This window comes from Carassius auratus, chromosome 9 (genome assembly GCF_003368295.1).
Source record: "Carassius auratus strain Wakin chromosome 9, ASM336829v1, whole genome shotgun sequence".
Taxonomy (NCBI): Eukaryota; Metazoa; Chordata; class Actinopteri; order Cypriniformes; family Cyprinidae; genus Carassius; species Carassius auratus.
The window spans coordinates 5,986,722-6,013,228 of NC_039251.1; the positions used below are offsets into that span (position 1 = coordinate 5,986,722).

Sequence of the window (26,507 nt, forward strand, 5' to 3'; positions counted from 1 at the left end):
TGACTACAGGTCATGTCAGATAAAATATTTTAATGTTTTTTTAGAAGAAACAAAGTAAAATTAAACATTTACTGATTCATGTTTTATTGATTCATGTCGTAATAATGATTTATTACAGTGAATCTAATAAATATTTGTCAAATATGTCACTGCATGCATTCTTTTCTTAGGACAACTTTGATTAACTTTTTTGATCCACTTTCAAATGCTGACTGCTGTAGCTTTTCTATCTATGGTTGCTTGCAACTGAAAATGGTAAAATAATATAATGTAAAAACAGGTTATTATAAATGCTATAACTAATTCATGTTTTGAGAGCAGCAAAGCAATTCATAGTTTCTAGGGTTTTCACTGCACATCATGATCTGTAAAGTAATCACTTTACCCAGCGCTGGTGAGAAAACAGGAAGTTTTTGCTCTGCTTGTGGCTTATAGGGTACTATATGTTGGTGGATTTTTCACCTTGGTTCATTTCCACATAAATTCATACGTGTGAGCTTTGAACATTTCGTTATAGGGCTGCGGTCAGCCCCCTAAGCTCAAATAATAAATGACACACAGTCTGCATCTGACAGAAAGTGTTTTCTAGAATGTCTGAGTATCTAATCAGTCTGTGAAAATAACTAGACTTTAGTTAGTGCTATGTTGCTGCTAAAGCAAATTGGACACGTTGTCATTAACCAGTTTTTGCGCTAAATGCATAACGTAGGAAAATAACAACACACTCTCTTCACTAAAGCAATTTTGTGACAAGTTATGCTAAAGTTAAGGTTATGGGTTTTTTTTGACCACTAACCTTGTAATTATGAGTCATAACAATAATGATGCTTGCATTGTTATTTATTTAATGTATTTATTAATTTAAAAAGTTTACTTTTTGGATAAAAATAAATTCTGCTTTTTATTTATAAATATTTTAATTACTTATTTATTATTCACGTATTTAATACATTTGTTTATTAATTGTATAAAACGTTTGTATTATTATTTTATTTTTTGTATTTATTTATTTTAAAGGAATTATTGAATTTGAAGCCCATATTGATCCCTTGAATGCAATGTCATTATCATTAATATAATGAATAGTATTTATTGATCTTGCTCCAGAAAGTTCCATTGCTCCTTTTTATGAACTTCGAACCAGTTAAAACTAGTTAGATCCCCCTGAACTCTTCTTATAATATCCTGTTTTCTAAGGTAAGGACAAGAATGAGAAATAAATGGTAATTATTTGATAGAAGAGATGAGTTAATTGCAATAAATCTTCTATATCTGATCAACTAATTGAAAATAATTTAAATTCAGTCCCGCCCACCGTTTATACAGCGCTGCCTGTTTAGCCCCGCCCACCGTTTATCAGCACTGCTTGTATAGCCCCGCCCACAGATCATAAAGCACTGCCGGTTTAGCCCCGCCCACCGCTTCTAGATTGTTGCCTCTCTAGCCCCGCCCACCGTTTATACAGCACTGCCTGTTTAGCCCCGCCCACCGATTCTACATTCAGCATCTGGTAGCTGCTCCGTAGAGGAGGGGGTAATGTCACGATGTCTGTTCTGTGTTTCCCTGAGTCTCCACTAGTGGTCTCACTTCCCCATAGGCACCTCACTGCAGGCATTACAATTCCCACAAGGCCTTGTCCCTTCATCACAGTAATTGCAGACTTGTTAATTGCACTCAGGTGTCTTCACTTCACATTCATTATCCTGCCTATTTATGTGTGTGTGTTTTTTTTTTTTTTTTTTTTTTTGAACTCCCGTCTAGATGGCAGAGAGGACAGCGTTTGGTTTATGGAAGTACGCACATTATTTTCAATTTGTCAACGAAAAAGAAATGAACATAACGGTAAAATGCACACTCTGTGAGTGACACTTTAATAATAATTAGTTCGGCTATTAAGCGATTTGTCATTTGCCTGTGTGGCAGTGAAGGATTTAATTCGGTCGGTTTGTTATCATTTTTGTTTGACAGGCAGCTGTTAATTTCTGTTAGATCGTTGGCTGGCTGGTTGTTCATCATTTCTAAATGGATTTAAATCTGCAAGCCTGTTTAAGGTTGTGTTTACAAGTAAGCATACTTGTACTTTGATAACTGCATTATTTAAAGTTAAAGAAAAATCAGGAGTTATCTTGTGGTGCTCATAATATAGGCCTACAGTAGCCTAGGCTACCCAGGCTGGGTAGGTGCGAATTTTGATTAATTATATGTTCTGTGATAATAAATAAATAAAACGCCATGTGGAATAGCCTATTGCTGCTGTCTTTCCTGTTATTGTTATCCTGCAGTGTTAATTTAGTCGGATGACTGACGTTATTCATTGTCGGGAGTCACGACTTTTAGGTGCATTTAAAGGGGCCGGGGGCTGTGTCTGTCATGTGTGTGCCGCTGCGAACTGCTTTTAGTTTTTGGTAACGCATGAGTACTCTAACGCGTTACTTTTATGAATAGGTAACGCTGTATCATAACTGATTACTTTTAATTGATGGTAACGTTGTAACCTAACTAACTACTTCCCAAAGTAACTATACCCAACACTGGTCACAGGCTTGATGCAGTTATTGCATCAAAAGATTTACAACTAAATATTAAGTCTTATTCACTTTAATCTAGTTTAAGTCTATATTTTCCAATACTTTTGGTCACATGAGCAATGGGCGGGGTAAAAAAAAGTTGCTATATAAATAAAATAACTTTAAATGGTGATTTTAATATCTCATCCAGTTTATAACAACATTCCAATCAACCAATCAGAATTTAGATATAACTTTTCAGAAAATATCTGTTTTAGGATTACAACCAAAGTTACAACCCTTGTTAATCAGCTATAATTTCCCTATGATTTTGGGAATAAATTATGGGTAGGATTAGGTTTAGAGGTAGGGATTGGGTTAAATCTATATTTTTGGACATTAATTTGATCCAGGATCATCAGAAGATGATGATCCAGGAACGTGTCTTAGGTAGTAAATGTATGTAAATATGTAAATAATAGTAGGCTACAAAGGTGCATCTCTTTTGATAGAGTATATATATATCACTGTCCCAGTGACAGCTTTTGTACATTGCATACCTTGTGGATCCTCTGATAACAGAAGTCAGTACCTTTCTACGTCAGTGCTGTTTCCTACAAAGAGTGTATTTAAAAGGAAACCGCAGTGTGGATTCTTAGTCTTTCATTTCAGAAATTCTGTGAAGGCACGAGAGAAGTTTTGAAATCCTACGACACGAGGTAAGACACGACTGCTCTTCTTCTATTGTAGTCATTGCATTTGAGTTATTCTGTTTCAGAGTTTTATTCCTAGGCTATATGTGTATTTCTTTAATTTTATAACTGAAACTTATTACACATAACCGATTTTCTTTAGGGAAACCCCGTCATGCTTTTCTTGAAGGATCATCATTCACATCTGCTCACAACATTTTTGTGTGAAATATTTCATTTGTGATCACACGTCATTTTACATGTAAATAGTTGTACTTGCTTGCCAACTGATACACCTTGCTTTCACTTGTACTGAAAACGGGAAATATGAGTTGTGTTTATGTTTCGTATTCCAATCTGTCAAGAGGGATGAAGTCTGGTGGGTGCGTTTTGTTTGACATTCTTGAATATTACGAAAATGAAAATGAATGATCGTTTTTCATGTCTTTTCCAGGAAAGCGCTTTAAACTTGCCAGACATTCAGTCATCAAAACCCGACATGATGGCGCCTTCTTTTTCTTTCCGATGGGTTTTACTCTCAGCTCTTTGGATTGCAGGTAAGAGTTAATTTCCACATCGCTTTGTCTATTTCTTTGTTGGTGACATGAAGAAATAATTTGCATTCTGTTGTGGCTAGTGATGGGAAGTTCGATTCTTTTCCGCGAACCGGTTCTTTCGGACGGTTCGATTCAATAAACCGGTTGAAAAAACCGGTTCATCGGTTCTTTCACGCTCGACGTAATGACGTCATTGGCGATGACGTAATGGCGTCACGTCTATCAAACATTCAAATATATAAAGTCAGTAATCATAACTTTAGTCAGTTAAAACCTCATAATCATGAAAAGTTTACATTTGAGTTTTGCAACAACACCTAAATACAGTAACAGCAATAATGTGCATATGAGGATTTAAGTCTTGAAGACATAAATAAATTAGGTGTCATCAGCGCAGAAACCACGATCCACTTACTAAACATAATCCATTGCGATGTATTTGTTATTTAATGAACTTACGTTTCGCCAGATTGCCCTTCATCCAAGCCCTCGAAATACCCGCGCTCAAAACATTACTAGTACAGAATCAGAATCAATCACCAAAAGAATCCCTTAGGTTCAGACATGCTGTGAGTCAGTTGGCTTCACGCTGAATCGCGCATGCGCAGTATCATCAATCAATCACCTTTATTTATATAGTGCTTTAAACAAAATACATTGCGCCAAAGCACTGAACAACATTCATTTGGAAAACAGTGTCTCAATAATGCAAAATGATAGTTAAAGGCAGTTCATCATTGAATTCATTGATGTCATCTCTGTTCAGTTGAAATAGTGTCTGTTTTAATTTGCAATCAAGTCAACGATATCGCTGTAGATGAAGTGACCCCAACTAAGCAAGCCAGAGGCGACAGCGGCAAGGAACCGAAACTCCATCGGTGACAGAATGGAGAAAAAAACCTTGGGAGAAACCAGGCTCAGTTGGGGGGCCAGTTCTCCTCTGACCAGACGAAACCAGTAGTTCAATTCCAGGCTGCAGCAAAGTCAGATTGTGCAGAAGAATCATCTGTTTCCTGTGGTCTTGTCCTGGTGCTCCTCTGAGACAAGGTCTTTACAGGGGATCTGTATCTGGGGCTCTAGTTGTCCTGGTCTCCGCTGTCTTTCAGGGCAGTAGAGGTCCTTTCTAGGTGCTGATCCACCATCTGGTCTGGATACGTACTGGATCCGGGTGACTGCAGTGACCCTCTGATCTGGACACAGACTGGATCTGGTGGCCACGGTGACCTCGGAACAAGAGAGAAACAGACAAATATTAGCGTAGATGCCATTCTTCTAATGATGTAGAAAGTACATCATTAGAAGTGATGTACATCATATCATCAGTTCATCAGTTCATCGGTTCTCAATTTGGACGCGTCCGACAGAAACGATTCTCGGTTGAGTGTACTGATGATCCGAAAACCGATGCAACCGGTTCTTGACTCGAGAACGAGAATCGCTCTAACCGGCAGGTGCTGCAGTTCAGTGTCATCAGCTGCTCTACTCCTGTTCATGTTCTGTTTACTACAAACTCAATTTGTGAATGTCATCATTAACTATAAATACAGTACAGATATCTCATAAATCATCCCTTATTCCTATTAAACATAGGAGTCTTTAGAGTCTTAATTATTGTCCAACTTCCCTGAAAACCCATTTGGCCTATACATTATCTACAATATACAGATTGGAAACATTAATCAAACAAAAATAATAATAAAAAAAATCTAAATAAAATATTTTTATTTTATCACACTTTCCAATGTTTAACAAAATACTTACAAAATTACACGCATGCGCAATATCATCAGTTCATCGGTTCTCAATTCGGACGCGTCCGACAGAAACGATTCTCGGTTGAGTGTACTGGTGATCTGAAAACCGAAGCAACCGGTTCTTGTCTCGAGAACAAGAATCAGCTCATCGGTTCTCAAATCGGACGCGTCTGACAGAAACGATTCTCGGTTGAGTGTACTGGTGATATGAAAACCGAAGCAACCGGTTCTTGACTCGAGAACGAGAACTGCTCCAGCAGTGGGCGTGTTTGTTCATTATCTGGCTCGGCTCGGTGTTCATCTTCAGTTCGGTCTTCACAGCATTTCATTCAGTGTACTGTTTGAGTAAATGGGTTACCCCGGGATATTGGTTTATTCTGACTCAGAGGGAGTGTCAGTCACGTTAAAAAAAGTTAACAGCTTAAGTAATTTGTGGATTTATGCTTATTGGAGACGTGAACCGTTTCAAATGATTCAGTTCGATTTGGTGAACTGGTTCAACCGGTTCACTAAGAAGAACCGGTTAAATTGAATGATTCGTTCACGAATCGGCCATCACTAGTTGTGGCACGTTTATTGTGGTCGCTCTGTTAGTGTTCAGACAACGGGAAAGAATGAATAAAGGTGATGCTTTTTCAAAAAGGGAAAACTGTACATGTTTTTATCTCTGGTCGTGTAAGACAGGTTCAAATGTCAAATGTCGAGAGCACATAATTGTAGCGCGAAAGTACATTAATATAATGCGCGAGCGTCAATCTCTCTGCTCGCGCGCGGAATATAATGTGCGCGAGCGCGAATCTCTTGCGCGGAATATAATGTGCAGAGCGCGAATCTCTCTGTTCGCGTACTGGAACTCGGCGCACGCTCTCAGATACACGTTGTCTTGTAAGAATTTTCTCTGGGCTCGCTCAGAGAGTATGCCTGCACTTAAAACGTGTTCAGTGCAATCGCGAATCTCTTCTCTTCGCTTAAAGTAAGCGTGTATGTGCTTAGACTGCGTCCTGTGGGTTCGCGCATGGCCAAGTAGCCAGTGTTGCCAACTTCTTTCTATGGAACGTAGCTAAACCCTGCCTTAAAAGTCGCTAAATGTCGATAGATGACGTCATATGCTAATTAGCATATTCATGACGTAAGTGCGTCTTATTATCTTTCCATTTCTGTGCTCATGTACTGCATTCTAATGCTGTGTTCACACCAAACGCGAATAGAGCGTCAAATTCGCGTCTACCGCGTCTAGTTTGCCGCTTGACCATTTTGAGATCATTCGCTTCATTCGCGCGAGTAATTCGCTTCATTCACGCGTGAAATTAACTTCACAACAGACACGAATTCGCGTCATGGGGGGGCTTCTGCCAGCTGAGTTCAAGCAGCATTTTCAACCGCCATTTTTATTTGGATAATTTTCTAAATATTGCAGTTATTGTGTCATGAAATGTAGTTTTAAAAGTATTTCAGGCGAGAATGTAGTTGTTTTAAACTCAAATATGCGGTTTATTTATAATGACAGCGTCTATTTAAAAAATGTGTTTCGCCGATCTCGGAGATGAGCTCCATGCGATCAGCGGGAGCTCCGTCATCATGTATCCGCCGAGAGTAGCCTTACCTCGGCTAGATGTTCTGACATTGGCCGCTGGCTCTGATGTCTCTTTAGTGGTTCAAGATAAAATATAATTCGTTTGGGGTAAAATGAAACGTTTCTTATCTTTGGCCTTTATTAAATTTATCTATTAATATGTTTTTATATATATAGGTCCTTTTTATTCCTGTCTCTATAGAAATATGAACTTTTGTCATATAGGTCCGGTTGACTGCTCACTGACAACATCAGTCGTTCCTCCTTGTTGAATGAGTGGAGAAAGGTATTCCTGCACAACCGGAGGCTGCAGGAACATACTTTTGAATGAGTGACTCCTAGCAGGCTCCTGATTGGTTAACGCGGCGCGAATTGACGGCAAAGTAAAAAATTTTCAACTCGGATGGCAGACGCGAATTCGCGTCAAACGCTAAATGCACAAAAAGCACCATTCGCGTATAACGCGCTCTATTCGCGCGTCAATTCGCGTCATTCACACGAACTAGACGCGCAAATGAGGCGAATTCGCGTCTTCCGTGCCGCGTTTAACACCCCATTTGCGCCGCGAGACCTCCAGACGCGTGTAAACGCGCCTTTGCATTGACTTAACATTGAAACATTCGCGCCAGATGCTCTATTCGCGTTTGGTGTGAACACAGCATAAGGCAGCTAAAATTCTCAATAAAGGTTTTTTATTTTATATTTTAATGTTTCTGTTGTCCGACAACGCTAGATTTGTCGCTAGGGTTTTTTTTGGAAAAAAGTCGCTATGGGGGTCTGAAAAGTCGCTAAATCTAGCGACAAAGTCGCTAAGTTGGCAACACTGCAAGTAGCCTACTCTTCACTTCAATTTCTTTCTTTTTGCTCTTGGCATAAACGCTGTCAAAACGGCAACAACCAATCAGAAATAGGCTTCAACGACTGACCAATGAAAACGCGACATCGTACATGGAATCTTATTGGTTGATACTGAACCGCACATGGAACACATAGATACAGACGGTTGGTCTGGGAACGCCCCCGGGAACGCCCCGTCACGTGATGTGAATTTAGCCCATGGGGGAAAACATTGCCTTGGCGCCAATTGAAATAAACGGGACAGTCACGCCAAAGAGTTGCTGTGTCGTTTTCTGTACCTCCAATAAACTAACAAATTATGAATTGAAGTTCTACATCCTTCCTAATAAACATACAGAGCCAGAAAGGATTACAAAATGGCTACAAGCAATACGTTTTGAGGATGATCAAGGGAAGTTGTGGAATCCCAAGACTAAGCATGTGTGTGTGTGCAGTTGGCATTTCATCACAGGCAGGCTATATTAAGATCGTGTTCATTATTAACGTTATCAAAACTGTGTAAGGTTGTTTCATGCATATATAATTAGCCTTATCATTCTACCTGAAGCAAAACTATGTAACGTTAGCCTAGTGTCGACCATAAACCCACTTAAAAAAGCATGTGGACACGTAACAACTTAGTTTTGTGTCAGAACTTTTACACTTTCATTCATAAATTCACTCCGTCTGTGTTTGCGAAACGATTGAGTCACGGAATCCAGTCAAAAATAGAACTTGCTGTATAAAGCAGAACGTCACAGGATTTGGCCATTTTTTGAATGAACACATCTATATTAGGGCTGTAAAATGAATCAAATATCGATATGGACTAGTGTATATGAATATTAAAGTTAAAAGAGACTACAATTGTTCTACGTGTCTCTGGCAATGAGTGCCCAATATGTGCATTTTGCCATTCAGATACACACGATGCTCCAGTGTTTTTTAATTTTTAATAAGCCAAAAAGAATACGCATCACACCTCTGTTTATCAATTTGCACTGGCTTCCAGTAGCTGCTCGCATAAAATTCAAGTCATTGATGTTTGCCTACAAAACTACCACTGGCTCTGCACCCATTTACCTAAATTTGTTACTTCAGACTTATGTGCCTCTTGAAGCTTGCGTTCTTCAAGTGAACACTCACTATTTTTATTCTATTCTTAAAAAATGTACTACTTTTCTAATATTTTTGTATTCTATTTTCTTTTCATTTATTATGCAATTGTGTGTGTGTATGTATATATGTATGTATATGTGTGTGTGTGTATTGTGTGTGTATATATATATATATATATATATATATATATATATATATATACACACACAATACACACACACACATATATATATATGATGTATGTATATGTGTGTGTATATATATTTATATGTGTGTGTGTGTGTGTGTGTGTGTGTGTGTAAAGACCTTGAACACAGCTTGCTCTATTCTTTTTTTTTCTATCTGTTTTCTTTTTATTTATTATATTATTTAAAAGCCCTTGCTACATGTACTGTGTTAACCTAACTGAGACTTGGTATGGAACTTATATTTCATTGCTCTTTTTGTTGTTTTTGATTGCTTCCACTGTCCTCATTTGTAAGTCGCTTTGGATAAAAGTGTCTGCTAAATGAATAAATGTAAATTTAATGTTCCATGTGCGGTTCAATATCAACCAATAAGATTCCATGTACTATGTCGCGTTTTCATTGGTCAGTCGTTGAAGCCTTTTTCTGATTGATTGTTGCCGTTTTGACAGCATTTATGCCAAGAGCAAAGAGAAAGAAATTGAAGAGAAGAGTACCGAGAAACCTGAGCGAGCAGAGAGAAAATTCTTACAAGAGCAACGTGTATCTGAGAGCGTGCGCCGAGTTCCAGCACGCGAACAGAGAGATTCGGGCTCCGTACATTATATTCCGCGCATGAGCAGGGAGATTCGCGCTCCGCAAATTATATTCCGCACGCGAGCGGGGAGATTCGCGCTCCGCAAATTATATTCCTAGCGTGAGCAGCAGGGCCGTGCAGAGACCTTTGGAGGGGCAGGTGCTCAAAGTATAAAAGAGGCACATGGAACAAGGTTTAAATAGCGCGGTTCAAAATATCAACACAGCAATATATTGTGATGCATTTCTTGTCGATTCACGTGTCGATATGGATGATTATGTATTGATATGGCAGCAAATGCTGTGATGCACTTTTGAAAAAGAAACAGATTAGAAGAGACAATTTTAAGTTTAAAAGTAAAAAAAATAATAATAATAATTCTTTCCACCTAATAATAGCTCTGGGATTAGAAACTGAAATGTCTTAAATTGTCCCAACCTGATGCCTTTTTCTTCTCTGTTTCACAGAATCATTAAGAACAGCTGTTATAGTAAAAACTACAGAAAACACTTGTGCCTCTACATTTTCCTCTTCCTCACCAGCCTCTGTCTTCTGGCTTGCTGTTCCCTGCTCTCTTTCTGTCACTTACATTTTCCTCTTTTCTTCCCCTATCTCCATCTCCTCATCTGATCTATTACTTTACACTCTCTGTCCATCTAGGAACAAGGCTCAATTAACTTTCAGCATTAATCTATTATTTTAACCATCAGTACTACTCTTGCACCTAATCAATAAGTCCACCTTAAATGTTGATACAAAACATTAAACAACTGATACACTGGAATATAGTGATTAATATTATTATTACTGTAGTAGTTCTTGTTGTCGAAAATTGAACACCTTTGCAATGTTAACAAATGACAGGCTACATGTGTTATTCATCTCCTTGACACTGCACTTTGATGGCAGGTCAGGTATATTATTCATTTTATATTGACATTGATATTTGTAAATTTATTTCCAGAGAGATATTATTGAATTTACAGGCTAAAGTGGTCTTGCTGTCGTAAACACTGTTGCTATTGTAGAAAAAATATATATTTGTGTCACATTTAAAATATAATTATATTTTAATTCCTTTCTGAATTGTTTTTATTTTCATAATGATAATTCAGAGAATGAGAAAATCTGAATAAGCCTTACCAGTGTTATGATAATTATTTTTAAGGCACTCTGCGTGTTAAAAAATAAATAAATACTGCAATATAATAAAAGTTTAGTCAAATAACATAAAAAGACCAGACCCCTCGATCAGGGGCGTCATGCATTCATGGTTTTTGAGGGGGCACATTGGGGGGTATAAGTCATGCTACGAAAGCACTGTATAACTGATATAGGATTATGTTTTATTTATTTTTCTTTTAATTCAAAACAATTCTAAACATGCTTAATATATCAGGAAATATCTTGATTCTCAAACGTGAAAGTAAACGCGTTTTGCACCTTTATAGATTGTTATTTGATCAATATATGGAAAAGTAGTGTAATCTATTAACTACACATAATACCCCGACTTTTTACTTAAGTGCCATATAATATTTTCAATATGACTGAATTTGCATTTAATGTAAATTTTAATAACAATATTGTAAGTTACTTATTTTAACACTTTCATTTTACAGAGAGTAAAGAAAATTTACATTATCAAAGAACATTTTCATTCAGTCTAGCCAGAGTTCAGGCACTCTCAAAAACTCCCATTAAAATCACTGAAGCTCTTTACATTACATTATGCACATCTGCACTTTTGTTGTTTCTGATGAGACAATTCGCTAAATAATTCAGTCAGCGAGCAAGTGAACAAAACACCGCGTTTCAGTGACGACTCTTCTGCACGTCTCTGATTGGCCATTGCATTTATAAGCGCAACAGAATCGTTTCTGATTGGTTATCATGAAGCGTTATACGAACGCGTCTGTCTCTGGCTCAGCTCCATCCAGCGAACACAGATTTGAATTTAGCAATGAACTTGGAAGCTGCATTTAAAATCCACTTTGCCCAGAACTCTTTGAATGGGCATGACGCCTCTGCCCTCGATGCCTGTGAAACGATTCTCCCTCAAACAGCACGCTAACGTTACTTCTACACTACAGCTACACACTGCAACATATCTGCATGTTCTCACGTCACGTCGTTCTTGTAAAATAATAATAAGTAAATAAATATCAAAATCACTTCGCTGAGAATGAAACACCACTTACCAGCTTCCGCGGTGTTGAAAATATCCTCTAGCAATAAAAAAATGCGCGCACGGCGTGACGAATCTTCCCGGTCGTCGTCAGGTGAAAGGTCATCATGTAGGTCATCTTATTGACGGCTAAATTATTATTCAGAAATTTTACTAAAATTTAGATTGGGCATTTGCAGGCATTCACAAAAGGGTATGTTATGACAAAAAAAAAAATTTGAGAAAATTTTGCTTTGACAAAAGGGCACTTTAGGCACCAAGGGGCAGGTGCTCAAGCACCCAACCCCCCACCCCCCCCCCCCCCCTCTGCACGTGCCCGGTGAGCAGAGAGATTCACGCTCGCGCATCATATTAAAGTACTTTCGTGCTACAATTATGCGCTTTCGACATTTGACAGGGAAATAACGCCATAGTCGTGGAGTTAATATCTGTATCACACTGAGCGAATGCTTGATTGTTTTCCTTGGCTGCCACTCTTCCTAAATGTTCAACAAAACCAAATTAAATGCATGGACTCAGATTGATGTTTAAATAGACTTGCAAAGATTACCCAGAAGATGTGGAGGTTTCGTTTGCAGTTGCTTCACTATACAATGACCTCGGTAGCGCGTTCTCAGCTGCAGTCATGGAACTTTGCAAAAACCACAAAACTCAACGAACAACAGTGCTTAAAATAAAGTCACCCCACACAGCAAAAACTAATTGAAAAGATGTCAAAAGACGTCGTTTGCAGACATCCAAACAACGCTAAAATTTAGTTGAAAAGTTCAAGTTGAAAAGACGTCTTTTCAAGCCTAATTACAACCGTGAATTCATTGATTATATTTATTTTTCATATTCATAATTAGACAAAATAAGACAATTCACAAGAGTTTATTGACACATTTATTGACACATTAAATACTTTTTTCATGTAAAAAAAAAAAAACACTTTCTTGATCGCATCTTAAGCCTGCATTCGATTGTGAAATATACCTACAGAAATAAATGTTTTTTATGTGGATCCATTGTAAAATGTAATTTATCCCTTTAAACTAAATTTTAAACATCATTACTCCAGTCTTAAGCCAGATTGTCGTTTGTGCCTACGGGCCGAACGGCAGTGCGGACTACCCGGCCTTCTTGGAGTCTCTGGGAGGGGTGCTGGAAAGTGCTCCGACTGGAGACTCCGTCGTTCTACTGGGGGACTTCAACACTTACGTGGGCAGTGACAGTGACACCTGGAGGGGCGTGATTGGGAGGAACGGCCCCCCTGACCTGAACCCGAGCGGTGTTCTGTTATTGGATTTCTGTGCTAACCACGGTTTGTCCATAACGAACACCATGTTCAAGCATAAGGGTGTCCATCAGTGCACGTGGCACCAGGACACCCTTGGCCGGAGGTCGATGATCGACTTTGTGGTCGTGTCATCAGACCTTCGGCCATATGTCTTGGACACTCGGGTGAAGAGAGGGGCGGAGCTGTCAACTGATCACCACCTGGTGGTGAGTTGGATCCGATGGCGGGGGAGGAAGCTGGACAGGCTCGGCAGACCCAAACGTACTGTGAGGGTCTGTTGGGAACGTTTGGCCGAGCCCCCTGTCAGAGAGATCTTCAACTCCCACCTCCGGCAGAGCTTCGACCGGATCCCGAGGGAGTCTGGAGATATTGAGTCAGAGTGGACCATGTTCTCCACCTCCATTGTCGCTGCGGCTGCTCGGAGCTGTGGCCGTAAGGTCTCCGGTGCCTGTCGAGGCGGCAATCCCCGAACCTGGTGGTGGACACCGGAAGTAAGGGATGCGGTCAAGCTGAAGAAGGAGTCCTATCGGGCCTGGATGGCTTGTGGGACTCCGGAGGCAGCTGACAGGTACCGGCAGGCCAAGCGGACTGCAGCCCGGGTAGTCGTGGAGGCAAAAACTCGGGCCTGGGAGGAGTTCGGTGAGGCCATGGAGAAAGACTATCGGTTGGCCTCGAAGAGATTCTGGCAAACTGTTCGACGCCTCAGGAGGGGGAAGCAGTGCCCTACCAACACTGTTTACAGTAGAGATGGGCACCTGTTGACCTCAACTGGGGATATCGTCGGGCGGTGGAAGGAATACTTCGAGGATCTTCTCAATCCCACCGACTTGTGTTCCGTTGAGGAAGCAGTGGCTGGGGACTCGGGGGGGCACTCGTCCATCACCCGGGCTGAAGTCATCGAGGTAGTTAAAAAGCTCCTCGGTGGCAAGGCACCGGGGGTGGACGAGATCCGCCCCGAGTACCTCAAGTCTCTGGATGTTGTGGGGCTGTCTTGGCTGGCACGCCTCTGCAACATCGCATGGCGGTTGGGGACAGTACCTCTGGACTGGCAGACCGGGGTGGTGGTCCCTCTTTGCAAGAAGGGGGACCGGAGAGTGTGTTCCAACTATAGGGGGATCACACTTCTCAGCCTCCCTGGGAAAGTCTATGCCAGGGTACTGGAGAGGAGAATTCGGCCGATAGTGGAACCTCGGATCCAGGAGGAACAGTGTGGTTTTCGTCCCGGTCGTGGAACACTGGACCAGCTCTTTAACCCTTCCTGGGTGCTGGAGGGTTCATGGAAGTTTGCCCAACCAGTCCACATGTGTTTTGTGGACTTGGAGAAGGCATTCGACCGTGTTCCTCGCGACATCCTGTGGAGGGTGCTCTGGGAGTATGGGGTCGGCGGCTCCCTACTTAGGGCTGTTCGGTCCCTGTACGACCGGAGCAAGAGCTTGGTTCGCATTGCCGGCAGTAAGTCAGACCTGTTCCCGGTGCATGTTGGACTCCGGCAGGGCTGCCCTTTGTCACCGGTTCTGTTCATAATTTTTATGGACAGAATTTCTAGGCGCAGCCAAGGGCCGGAGAGTGTCCGGTTTGGGGACCATACGATTTCGTCGCTGCTTTTTGCGGATGATGTTGTCGTGTTGGCATCCTCAGACCAGGACCTTCAGTGTGCATTGGGACGGTTTGCAGCCGAGTGTGAATCGGCTGGGATGAGAATCAGCCCCTCCAAGTCCGAGGCCATGGTTCTCAGTCGGAAAAGGGTGGATTGCCCACTTCAGGTTGGTGGAGAGTTCCTGCCTCAAGTGGAGGAGTTCAGGTATCTTGGAGTCTTGTTCACAAGTGAGGGAAGGATGGAACGTGAGATTGACAGACGGATCGGTGCAGCTTCTGCAGTAATGCGGTCGCTGTACCGGTCTGTCATGGTGAAGAAGGAGCTGAGCTGTAAGGCAAAGCTCTCGATTTACCGGTCAATCTACGTTCCTACTCTCACCTATGGTCATGAGCTGTGGGTCATGACCGAAAGGACAAGATCCCGAATACAGGCGGCCGAAATGAGCTTTCTCCGTCGGGTGGCTGGGCGCTCCCTTAGAGATAGGGTGAGAAGCTCGGTCACTCGGGAGGAGCTCAGAGTAGAGCCGTTGCTCCTCCACATCGAGAGGAGCCAGCTGAGGTGGCTCGGGCATCTATTTCGGATGCCTCCTGGACGCCTTCCCAGGGAGGTGTTCCAGGCACGTCTCACCGGGAGGAGGCCCCGGGGAAGACCTAGGACACGCTGGAGGGACTATGTCTCCCGGCTGGCCTGGGAACGCCTCGGGGTCCCCCCGGAAGAGCTGGAAGAAGTGGCTAGGGAGAGGGAAGTCTGGGCGTCTCTGCTTAGACTGTTGCCCCCGCGACCCGGACCCGGATAAGCGGAAGATGATGGATGGATGGATGGATGGATGGATACTCCAGTCTTCAGTCAGTACATGATCTTCAGAAAACATTATAATATACTGATTTGCTGCTCAAGAAACATTTCTGATTATTATCAATGTTTAAAACAGTTGTGCTGCCCAATATTTTGTGGAAACCATTAAATGTATCAGTAGTTTTTTAATAGAACTTGCAAAAGAGCAGTTCAATTCAATTCAAGTTTATTTGTACAGCGTTTTTTACACTACAAATCGTTACAAAGCAACTTTACAGAAGTTTCTACAATATTTAGTAGTAGCTTATAAGTGGTGACTGTCAGTTTGTGCATGTATGACTGGATTTTTCAGAAAAATTAATACAAGATGTAGTCAGCCAGATGATGAACATTATTAACATCAATTATTATATGATGCAGTCACACTTGTAGCAATATTTGTTAGTTCTGTTTGTTGATTCAGGGTTAGCATCATCTGGGGTCCTCTGAGGGTAAGCATCATCTCTTCTCAGGTGTTCAAATTATAATCTACAAGATTCTGTGTACTGTTTTTGGTCCAATAATTAATATCTCTGTCTTATCCAAATTTAATTGGAGAAAATTATTGGTCATCCAATCTTTTACATTTTTTAACACACTCTGTTAGCTTACATAATTTAGAAGTTGAATCTGGTCTCGTTGAGATATATAGCTGAGTATCATCAGCATAACAGTGGAAGCTTATTCCATATTTTCTAATAATATTACCAAGGGGCAACATGTATATTGAAATTAGAAGGGGACCTAGAACGGATCTTTGTGGCTCTCAATATTTTACTGGTGATAAATGAGATGACTCGCCATTTAAATAAACAAAGTGGTAGCGATCGGACAGGTAGGATCTAAACCATCTTAGAGCCTGCCCTTCAATACCTGTATAATTTTGTAATTGATTAATCTATCGATGAGTATGTCATGGTCTATGGTGTCGAACGCAGCACTAAGATAAAGTAAAACTAGCAATGAGATGCAGCCTTTATCTGACGCAAGAAGCAGGTCATTTGTAGAGCTGTAATCGGGCCTTAAAAGTTAGGCCCGACAGGACCCGAGCCCGACAGGTTTCGGCCCGAGCCCGACAAGTACATTTTGATTGACAGCTTTTTTAAAGCCCGAACCCGTTTACAGCCCGACATTATTCAAATGTGCGCACGCACACAGCTCTTTTGCCTTTTGTCAACAATGAGTAATTTATTCATGTTTTAACATAATTTACTCACAACTAACGTAGACTAGACCACTTGGAAGTTGGAACAAAGAAATAAAATAAGTCCTCTGTAGCATCGTAACATCTCAGCATTCTAGACATATGGGCTCATTTAACCTATAAATAGACCAACGCACCAATAAAAACGAGTCATTTAAAAAAAATTAAATTAAGATAAATTTTAAATTAAGATGGGTATTTGGCAATAACGAAATTAAGATAAAGGCTCCGCCGGATTTGCTTTATTTTATAAAAGAATAATGCCAACATTAGCGTAAATACCTGTCAACATTATGCATTTAAGACTCAATGAATATTTAGTTATCATTTGTAAAACCTTTACTCACATAGATTAGGCTAGGTCTACATGTTTTTGTGGAGGAAAATGATTGAATCCACTGTAGATGTCTTCAGCGCGTTCCTGCGCTCTCTGATGGTGCGTCATTATTCACTCATTATTCTCATTATAGACATGGTCAAAACTTTTCCACTTCTCGCTCACGAGTTTGCTTTAGTTGCTGGTGCCTATCAGTGATACGCAGCATGCATGATACAAGGAAATGGTCAGTAACATCATCACTTTTGAGCTATGATATATAGATCAGTAAGGTCGATTTCATTTGATATAATTAAATCTAGTGTATTTAGAGTTTATAGAGTATAGAGTTTATTAGGTCAGTAAACGCAAGTCCTAATGCATCATTTGAATTATCAACGTGAATATTAAAATCTCACATGATTAGCACCTTACCAACTGTAATTAGAAGGTCTGATAGGGAATCTGCAAATTCTTTTAGGAATTCTGTATACGGCCCTTTACATGTTTCTGGTTTAGTCACGATAAGATTTTTTCTAGATCCTATATTATATTTATATTTTGATCTCACTAATCGGGTGAACAGACACAGTCTTAATAGTTTTTACAGCGTAAGTACTTTTATCATTTAAGCGGGTGGAACAAAAGTCATCATAATAGTTATTTGAGAATTGTCTTGCTAGTCACATGGAGCGAAGTGTCCTGGAGATGTCTTCTGAGAGCAGCTCCGCTCCGACTCTGCTGGGGTGCAATCCATCAGTGCGAAACAGCCTAGGATGCTCCCAGAAAAGATTCCATTTATTAACAAATAGCAGTTTCTGTTCTTTACATTATGACAACAACCATTCATTTAAAGCAACAAGTCTCCAATGATCACAGCGTCGTGTCCCATCTCACGGAGGGGAGCGAAGCAGTTCCAGGTGGAGATCTCGAAGACCGGAGTGGGAGAATTCGTCGCCCGGGGCCTGGCTAGCGTCCTCCGCTGTGGATGCACACAGGGTCCGTGGTGTCCGGGCACTGGAGTGAAGGACATCTGGGAAGATCGCGTCCTGGGTGCACCGGGCCTTTGCAGAGAAACAAACGGATTAGATGTGGTGGGACCATTAACAGAACGCTGTATACTTACCCCGGACTTGTGAGCATCAGCCTGGGATGATTCCAGCACGGCTCTCCGCTCTCTCAGCTGGGCCTGCCTCACCTCCAGGTCACGAATCTGCTTCTCCGCAGCCTCGAGCTCGAGCTGCATTCGGAACGTGTCCTCACCTGCAACCAAAGGTAGACATTCATCCGCCATTAAAGCAAGTAACAGTGAGTACCGCAGTGGTAATGTGTGTGAATAGAGTATTAGCAATGCAGCAACCACGCAGCAACCACGCTGTTGATGCTAATGGGCTATAAGCTAATAGCGGACCCAGGAGAGACATTGAGAGCATAGGCCGTAATTTAGATATATTTTTGAGATGGAAAAATGCAGTTTTACAAATGCTAGAAAGTTGGCTTTCTAAGGAAAGATTGCGATCAAATAGCACACCTAAGTTCCTAACTGATGACGAAGAATTGACAGAGCAACCATCAAGTCTTAGACAGTGTTCTAGGTTATTACAAGCAGAGTTTTTAGGTCCTATAATTAACACCTCTGTTTTTTTCAGAATTTAGCAGTAAGAAATTACTATTCATCAAGTTTTTTATATCGACTATGCATTCCATTAGTTTTTCAAATTGGTTATTAGTTTCACCAGGCCGCGAAGAAATATAGAGCTGAATATCATCAGCATAACAGTAAAAGCTAACACCATGTTTCCTGATGATATCTCCCAAGGGTAACATATAAAGCGTGAAGAGTAGCGGTCCTAGTACTGAGCCTTGAGGTACTCCATACTGCACTTTTGATCTATATGATACATCTTCATTCACTGCTACGAAATGATGGCGGTCATATAAATACTATTTATACCATGCTAATGCACTTCCACTGATGGCAACAAAGTGTTTAAGTATATGCAAAAGAATGTTGTGGTCAATTGTGTCAAATGCAGCACTAAGATCCAATAAAACTAATAGAGAGATACACCCACGATCAGATGATAAGAGCAGATCATTTGTAACTCTAAGGAGAGCAGTCTCAGTACTATGATACGGTCTAAATCCAGACTGGAAATCCTCACATATACCATTTTTCTCTAAGAAGGAATATAATTGTGAGGATACCACCTTTTCTAGTCTCTTCGACAGAAAAGGGAGATTCGAGATTGGTCTATAAATAACTATTTCTTTGGGGTAAAGTTGTGGTTTTTTAATGAGAGGCTTAATAACAGCCAGTTTGAAGGTTTTGGGGACATATCCTAATGACAATGAGGAATTAATGATAGTCTGAAGAGGATCTATGACTTCTGGAAGCACCTCTTTTAGGAGCTTAGATGGTATAGGGTCTAACATACATGTTGTTGGTTTAGATGATTTAACAAGTTTATACAATTCTTCCTCTCCTATAATAGAGAATGAGTGGAACTGTTCCTCAGGGGGTCTATAGTGCACTGTCTGATGTGATACTGTAGCTGACGGCTGAATGGTTGCAATTTTATATATATATTTTAGAAGTAAAGTAGTTCATAAAGTCATTACTGCTGTGGTGTTGGGAAATGTCAACACTTGTTGAGGCTTTATTTTTCATTAATTTAGCCACTGTATTGAATAAATACTTGGGGTTATGTTTGTTTTCTTCTAAAAGAGAAGAAAAGTAATCTGATCTAGCAGTTTTTAATGCTTTTCTGTAGCATATGTTACTTTCCTGCCAAGCAATACGAAATACCTCTAGTTTTGTTTTCCTCCAGCTGCGCTCCATTTTTCGGGCTGCTCTCTTTAGGGTGCGAGTATGCTACCATGGTATCAAACTGTTTTCCTTAACCTTCCTTAAGCGTAAAGGAGCAACTTTATTTAAAGTGCTAAAAAGAGAGAGTCCATAGTTTGTTACATCATCAAGTTGTTCTGAGATTTTGGATATGCTAAGGAATTTGGATACATCAGGAAGATAACTTAAAAAGCAGTCTTTTGTGGTAGAAGTTATGGTTCTTCCATACTTGTAACAAGAAGTAGAATTTACAATTTTGGCTATATGAAGTTTGCACAGAACTAAATAATGATCTGAGATATCATCACTTGGCTGAATAATTTCAACACTATCAACATCAATTCCATGTAACAGTATTAAATCTAAAGTATAATTTCGACAATGAGTAGGTCCTGAAACGTGTTGTCTAACACCAATAGAGTTCAGAATGTCTATAAATGCTGACCCCAATGCATCTTTTTCATTATCAACATGGATATTAAAATCACCAACTATTAAAACTTTATCTGCAGCCAGAACTAACTCGGATGTAAAATCACCAAACTCTTTAATAAAGTCTGTATGGTGCCCTGGTGGCCTGTATACAGTAGCCTGTACAAACATAACAGGGGTTTTATCATTCAGCCCGGTTGTATTTATGATTTAGGGAATTAAAAATCTCCAAGATTGTTTGAAATAATGATTCAATCCATTTCAAACAACTATTAAAAAAAGGAAACTTTAAATGGACTTGAGAAAAGGCCATTTGTGTGTTTTTTAGTGAACGTAACCGACACAGGCTAGGCGGCACTAGGCAGGCATAATTAAAGGCTATAGGGCCATTACAAATTTATTGGACAGGAAAACAAGTCAATCAACATTTTTGGTGTCCAAAGCAGAGCGTTTTTTATTCACTGTATGTCCAGCTGTTGAGAAGACGCGCTCCAACTGCACTGATGTCCCAGGGACACTCAGGTACAGCCGCGCAAGGTGGGGGTATCGCTGTCAGCTTGCAATGGTCCTTTTCATAACTCAGAATCTCATGTAACTAGATGCACGAATGAGGCGAATTCGCATCTACCGTGCCGCGAGAGACTTAACATTGAAACCATTCACGCCAGATGCTCTATTCACGTTTGGTGTGAAAGCAGCATGGTTGCTTTCGACGTCACTGGGTCTTATAGGCATGTAAAATTACTGGTATTTTCTGTCTAGCTTTCGCAACACATACTGCACTTTCGGAATTCTTTATTTTCTTTTTCTGCTTGTTTGTGAGTTTTTCATACATCTATATTTGGTTAAAATCGATTCCCTATTTTCATTTTCGAAACTTTTTTTGGTTGGTCCGATCGATTTTGCAATCGATTTTCTAACTAAAAGTGACTGCCCTAAAATAAATCCATCATTTCTGTATAAACATAATTTTTCAAGACAATAAATCTTGGAAACAGTTACCAATTATAACCACATTAGAACAACCAAACATGTAAATTCTGTCTTTAAAGGGGGGGTGAAATGCTCGTTTTCACTCAATATCCTGTTAATCTTGAGTACCTATAGAGTAGTACTGCATCCTTCATAACTCCAAAAAGTCTTTAGTTTTATTATATTCATAAGAGAAAGATAGTCTGTACCGATTTTTCCCGGAAAAACACGAGCGCCTAGAGGCGTGACGTGTGGGCGGAGCTAAAGAATCATGAGCGCCAGTAGGATTTTGTGTTGAGCGCGTCTGGAAGCTGTGACACAGATCCAGAGGCTGAAATTTAACAAGAGCAGCATCAGCAAAGGCTTCTCTATGTGGTATGTACTGAAACTGTATATATTTGCTTAGCGGTTTTGGAAAATGACTAAGTTCCACTTTGTCGTCTATTTTTTTTTTTAAGCTGTACATGTGGAAAGTGCAGTTTGATAACAACATCGCATGTTGTTTACTTGATGTGCTTACGCGCTGATAGCTAAGTAAACAACACAGAGATATTTGAAGCAGTTTTACTCGTGCAGTTTGATGACAACATTGCATGTTGTTTACTTGATGTGCTTACACGCCGATAGCTAAGTTAATAACACAGAGATATTTGAAGCAGTTTTACTCACCGCCTGCGGTTCCAACACACGATCGTGACCCTTTTTCGTTGGGATTGCATTATCCTTAAGAAATAAACGATGTGCTAATCCAGCGTCAACCTGGGCTTTGTTTGTAAAACAAGCATCTTCGAAATGCAGGGGAACAAACACAAACACTTGCACAACTCCGTTGATGCTCTGTAAAAATAAACTCCATCCACTGGTCCCTTAATGCTGTTTCTCTTTTGGTAATCTGTGCAGGGTTGTCTTGCCCTGGCAACCAAAAACACACTCCTTTTGTGACATTTCGCGACGCTCTCGCTGTGATGAGTGATTGTCTGTGCACAGCCTCTCTCTGCTCTGCTATACGGGAGCGCGCGCTCTTCCGGCAGATGCGCCCTTAGCACCCATATAAGGAAATTCCGCTCCATCTAACGTCACACAGAGCCATACTCGAAAAAAACTTTCCGAAACTTGTGACAAACCGGAAGGAGTATTTTTGGAACAGAAATACTCCTTCAAACGTACAACTTAATTTTTGAAACTTTGTCCATGTTTAGCATGGGAATCCAACTCTTTAACAGTGTAAAAAACTCAGTATGCATGAAATAGCATTTCACCCCCCCTTTAATTACTTACCTTCATGTTGCTCCAAACCCATAAGACCCTTTTGTGCAGAACATAAATGAAGATATTTTTTTAAAAGAACAATATTCAGAAATTATGTATCCCCAACTTATTTTTACAAAAGTACCATGTGATGGCCATCTCTCACGCCAAAACAACACTTATGCTTCATAGTGCTCTCATGAATGTGTTATTTTATAAATAGATTAAAAAAAATTCTCAGATTTCATTAAAAAGTTCTAAATTTTTGCTCCAAAAATGAGTAAAAGTCTGGCTTGGGACAACATGAAGGTGAGTGATAAATATTTGGTTTAACGAACACTTTAGATGAATGGGTTCCCTCAAGAGCACCAGAAGATCTCCTGCCTGATCTCTGACCTATACAGAGTCGAGTCATATTCTCGTTGACCCTCCAGATTCGAGTCAAATTCTCGTTGACTCTCCAGAGTCGAGTCAGGTTCCAGTTGACCCTCAAGAGTCGAGTCAGGTTCCAGTGGACCCTCCAGAGTCGAGTCAGGTTCCATTGGACCCTCCAGAGTCGAGTCAGGTTCCAGTTGACCCTTCAGAGTCGAGTCAGGTGCTCATGGACCCTCCAGAGTCAGGGTTATTCACCGTTGACCTTCCAGAGTCAGGGTTAGTCACCGTTGACCTTCCAGAGTCAGGGTCAGTAATCGTTGACTTTCCAGAATCAGGGCTAGTTCCTGTTGACCTTCCAGAGCCGAATCAGGTGCCAGTTGACTTTCCAGAGTTGAGTCAGGTTCCGGTTGACCCTCCAGAGTCGAGTCAGGTGCTCGTGGACCCTCTAGAGTCGAGTTAGACACCGTTGACCTTCCAGAGTCAAGGTTTGTCACCTTTGACGTTCCAGAGTCAGGGTTAGTCACTTTTGACCTTCCAGAGTCAGGGTTAGTCACCGTCGACCTTCCAGAATAAGGGCTTGTCACCGTTGACCTTCCTGAGTCAGGACTAGTTACCATTGACCCTCCAGAGTCAGGGTTAGTCACTGTTGACCTTTCAGAGTCAGGGCTAGTCACTGTAGACCTTCCAGAGTCAGGGCTAGTCACCATTGACCTTCCGTAGTCAGGGCTAGTCACCATTGACCTTCCAGAGTCGGGACTAGTTACCATTGACCTTCCAGAGTCAAGTCAGGTCACTGGTGATCTTCAAGGACAAAGTCAAGTCACCGGTGATCTTCAAGGACAGAGTCAAGTCACTGGGGTTCTTCACGGGAGAATTCAAGTCACCAGTGATCTTCATGAACAAAGGCAAGTCACCATTGATCTTCATGAACAAATACAAGTCACCACTGATCTTTATGAAACAAATTCAAGTCACCATTGATCTTCCTGTGCAAAGACAAGTCACCAATGATCTTCATGAACAAATACAAGTCACCAATGATCTTCATGAACAAATGCAAGTCACAAATAATCTTCATGAGCAGAGTCAAGTCAGCACCGATCTTTTGGAATCCAGTATAACCACCATGGGATTACCAGAGTCTAGTTACTTCTCTGTGGAACTACCAGAGCCTCTCCACGTCTCTGATGAACTACCAGAGCCTCCCCACGTGTCTGATGAACTACCAGAACCATTTCACGTCTCTGCTGAACTACCAGAGTCTCTCCTCGCCTCTGGTGGTCTTCTTCTCCGCCCTGGGGGGCTGCTGTTCTGAGAGCACGGATGTGGTGGTCTTCTGCTCCGCCCTGGTGGGCGTCAAGCTATGTCCTTCCTGGACTTGGTATTTTTTGTTTTGTTTTTTGTCTTCTGTCTGTTTTCCAACTATGGACCTGGCCCTCCGTCCCTCCCCCTGATCCTCCACCAGTCCACCTCCCTCCTGGGTTTCTTGTCTGTGTCTTTCTTTCTGTTTCCCTCTTGGACCTGGCCCTCCATCCCTCCCCTTGATCCTCCACCGGTCCACCTCCCTCCTGGACTCCTTGTTTTGTGTTGTACTTCTCTTGTCTCTGTTTCCCCATTTTACTTGGTCGTCTTGCCTCGGTTTCCCCATTTTTACCTGGTCCTCTTGTCTCTGTTTTCCCCATTTAACTGGCCCTCAGTCCCTCCCCCTGGTCCTCCGCTGCTTCACCTCCCTCCGGGTCTCTTTGTGTTTTTGGTCTTCCCTTGGGTTCGGGTGGAGCATCTGGCAGCTGCTCCGTGGAGGAGGGGGTAATGTCACGCTGTCCAGTTTCCCTGGGTGTCCTGTTTCCCTGGGTGTCCACTAGTGGGCTCACTTCCCCTTAGGCACTTCACCGTAGCCACTAGTAATCCATTAGTCTTGTCCTGTCATCAAAGTAATTGCACTACTGCTAATTGCACGAGGTGCCTTCACTTAATTGTCATTAGCCTCCCTAAATTTACGTCTTTTCATGTTGTCTGTATGGAGTCCTTACCTTTCGTGTTTCCAGTCTTCTCGTCCTCCGAGATTCTTGATTGTCTTCTCGTCCTTCGAGACCCCTTGTTTTCCACTTCCCTTTCCTGTCCCTTTGCTTTGTTTATTTGTTTTGAACTGTCTTTTTGATTTTGACCTTGGCTTGTGTTTTCGACCACGATTTGGATTACCCTTTAATAAAGAACATCTGTGATTGGATCTACTCTCTCCTGTGTCTCACTGAACACGATCGTCACACAGTTTTCAGCTGCTCTTCCATTGTGACTTCCTCTGCTCCAGTTCAGCACGTGCACCCATTAAAACATGTAGAAGTCAAGTATTTTCAAAATATATTTAACAGTGCTTCAGATATGTCAGATGTCTTATTTATTTCTTCACTAGCTATATTTATGTTATTTACTATGTGGTCCGGAAAAAAAAAAATCTGCTAAATTTTGACTACATTAGATGGACCAAAAGTCCAGTTTTCTACATCTAATTTTGGGCTAAATTTGGACTAAATCAGATGGATGTTAAACGTCGACTATATTTTGACCAAATCCGACCGACCAAACAAAGACAAATTTTCAACGTCGATTTTTGGGCTTAATTCGCATGTGCACTGTCTATATTAATATATACAGTCATGGCCAGTTTTGAAAGTGACATCAATTTTGTGCTTCAGTATTTGTAGATAATTTTTCCACGTGTTTCTATAGTTTACTGAAAAACAATGATAAGCATATCATAGGTTTTAATTGCTTTTATTAACTAAAACAATACAGTTGGTCAATATTTACAGTGTTGGCCCTTGTTCTTCATAACCTCTGCAATTTGCTCTGGCATTCTGGATATTAGTTTCTGGGCCAAATTTTGACTCATGGCAATCCAGTCTTGCCTTAGTTTTTGGAGTTGATCACAAATTGTGGGCTTCTGCTTGTCTGTCCACTCACCTTTGAGGACTGACCACAGGTTCTCTAGGGGATTGAGATCCGGGGAGTTGCCCGGCCATGGATCCAAAATTTCAATGTAATGATCTTCGAGCCACTTCTTTATCACTCTAGCTGTATGACATGGTGCTCCATCATGCTGGAAAACACACAAATCATCACAAAATTTCTCATGGATTGTTGAAAGACGTCGCTCTTACAGGACTTTTTGATTCCATTCCTTATTCCTGGCAGGGTTTTTTTCCTTTCCTTTTTTTTGTTTTGTTTTTGTTTTATGGGGCAGAATTATGAGAGAGCAATATGTCTGCAAAAATAACTAGAATTAAAAGTTAGTGAACTAACTTTGATGTTGGCTTGGCCATCTTGGCCATGGGGCAAAAGAGCCACAGTACTTGTATGCCCAACATTCTTGAGTTGCCCCACTGCAAAAAATAAAAAATAATAATAACATAAAA

General features: G+C 41.0%; 2 protein-coding genes across 2 annotated transcripts in view; both read left to right on the plus strand.

Annotated features, from left to right (window-relative positions):
- Nucleotides 1–3,092: 3,092 nt before the first annotated feature.
- Nucleotides 3,093–26,507, plus strand: part of LOC113108225 (interleukin-1 receptor type 1-like) — a 107,883-nt gene continuing 84,468 nt past the window's right edge. Inside the window, exons 1-2 of the mRNA XM_026271121.1 lie at nucleotides 3,093–3,226; nucleotides 3,654–3,756. The gene's annotated coding sequence lies outside the window, so the exon portion shown is untranslated. The remainder of the gene's footprint in view (nucleotides 3,227–3,653; nucleotides 3,757–26,507) is intronic.
- LOC113109285 (interleukin-1 receptor type 2-like) overlaps nucleotides 26,113–26,507 on the plus strand; it is a 30,620-nt gene continuing 30,225 nt past the window's right edge. The window contains exon 1 of the mRNA XM_026272909.1: nucleotides 26,113–26,131. Coding sequence (XP_026128694.1) covers nucleotides 26,113–26,131 — 19 coding nt within the window. The remainder of the gene's footprint in view (nucleotides 26,132–26,507) is intronic.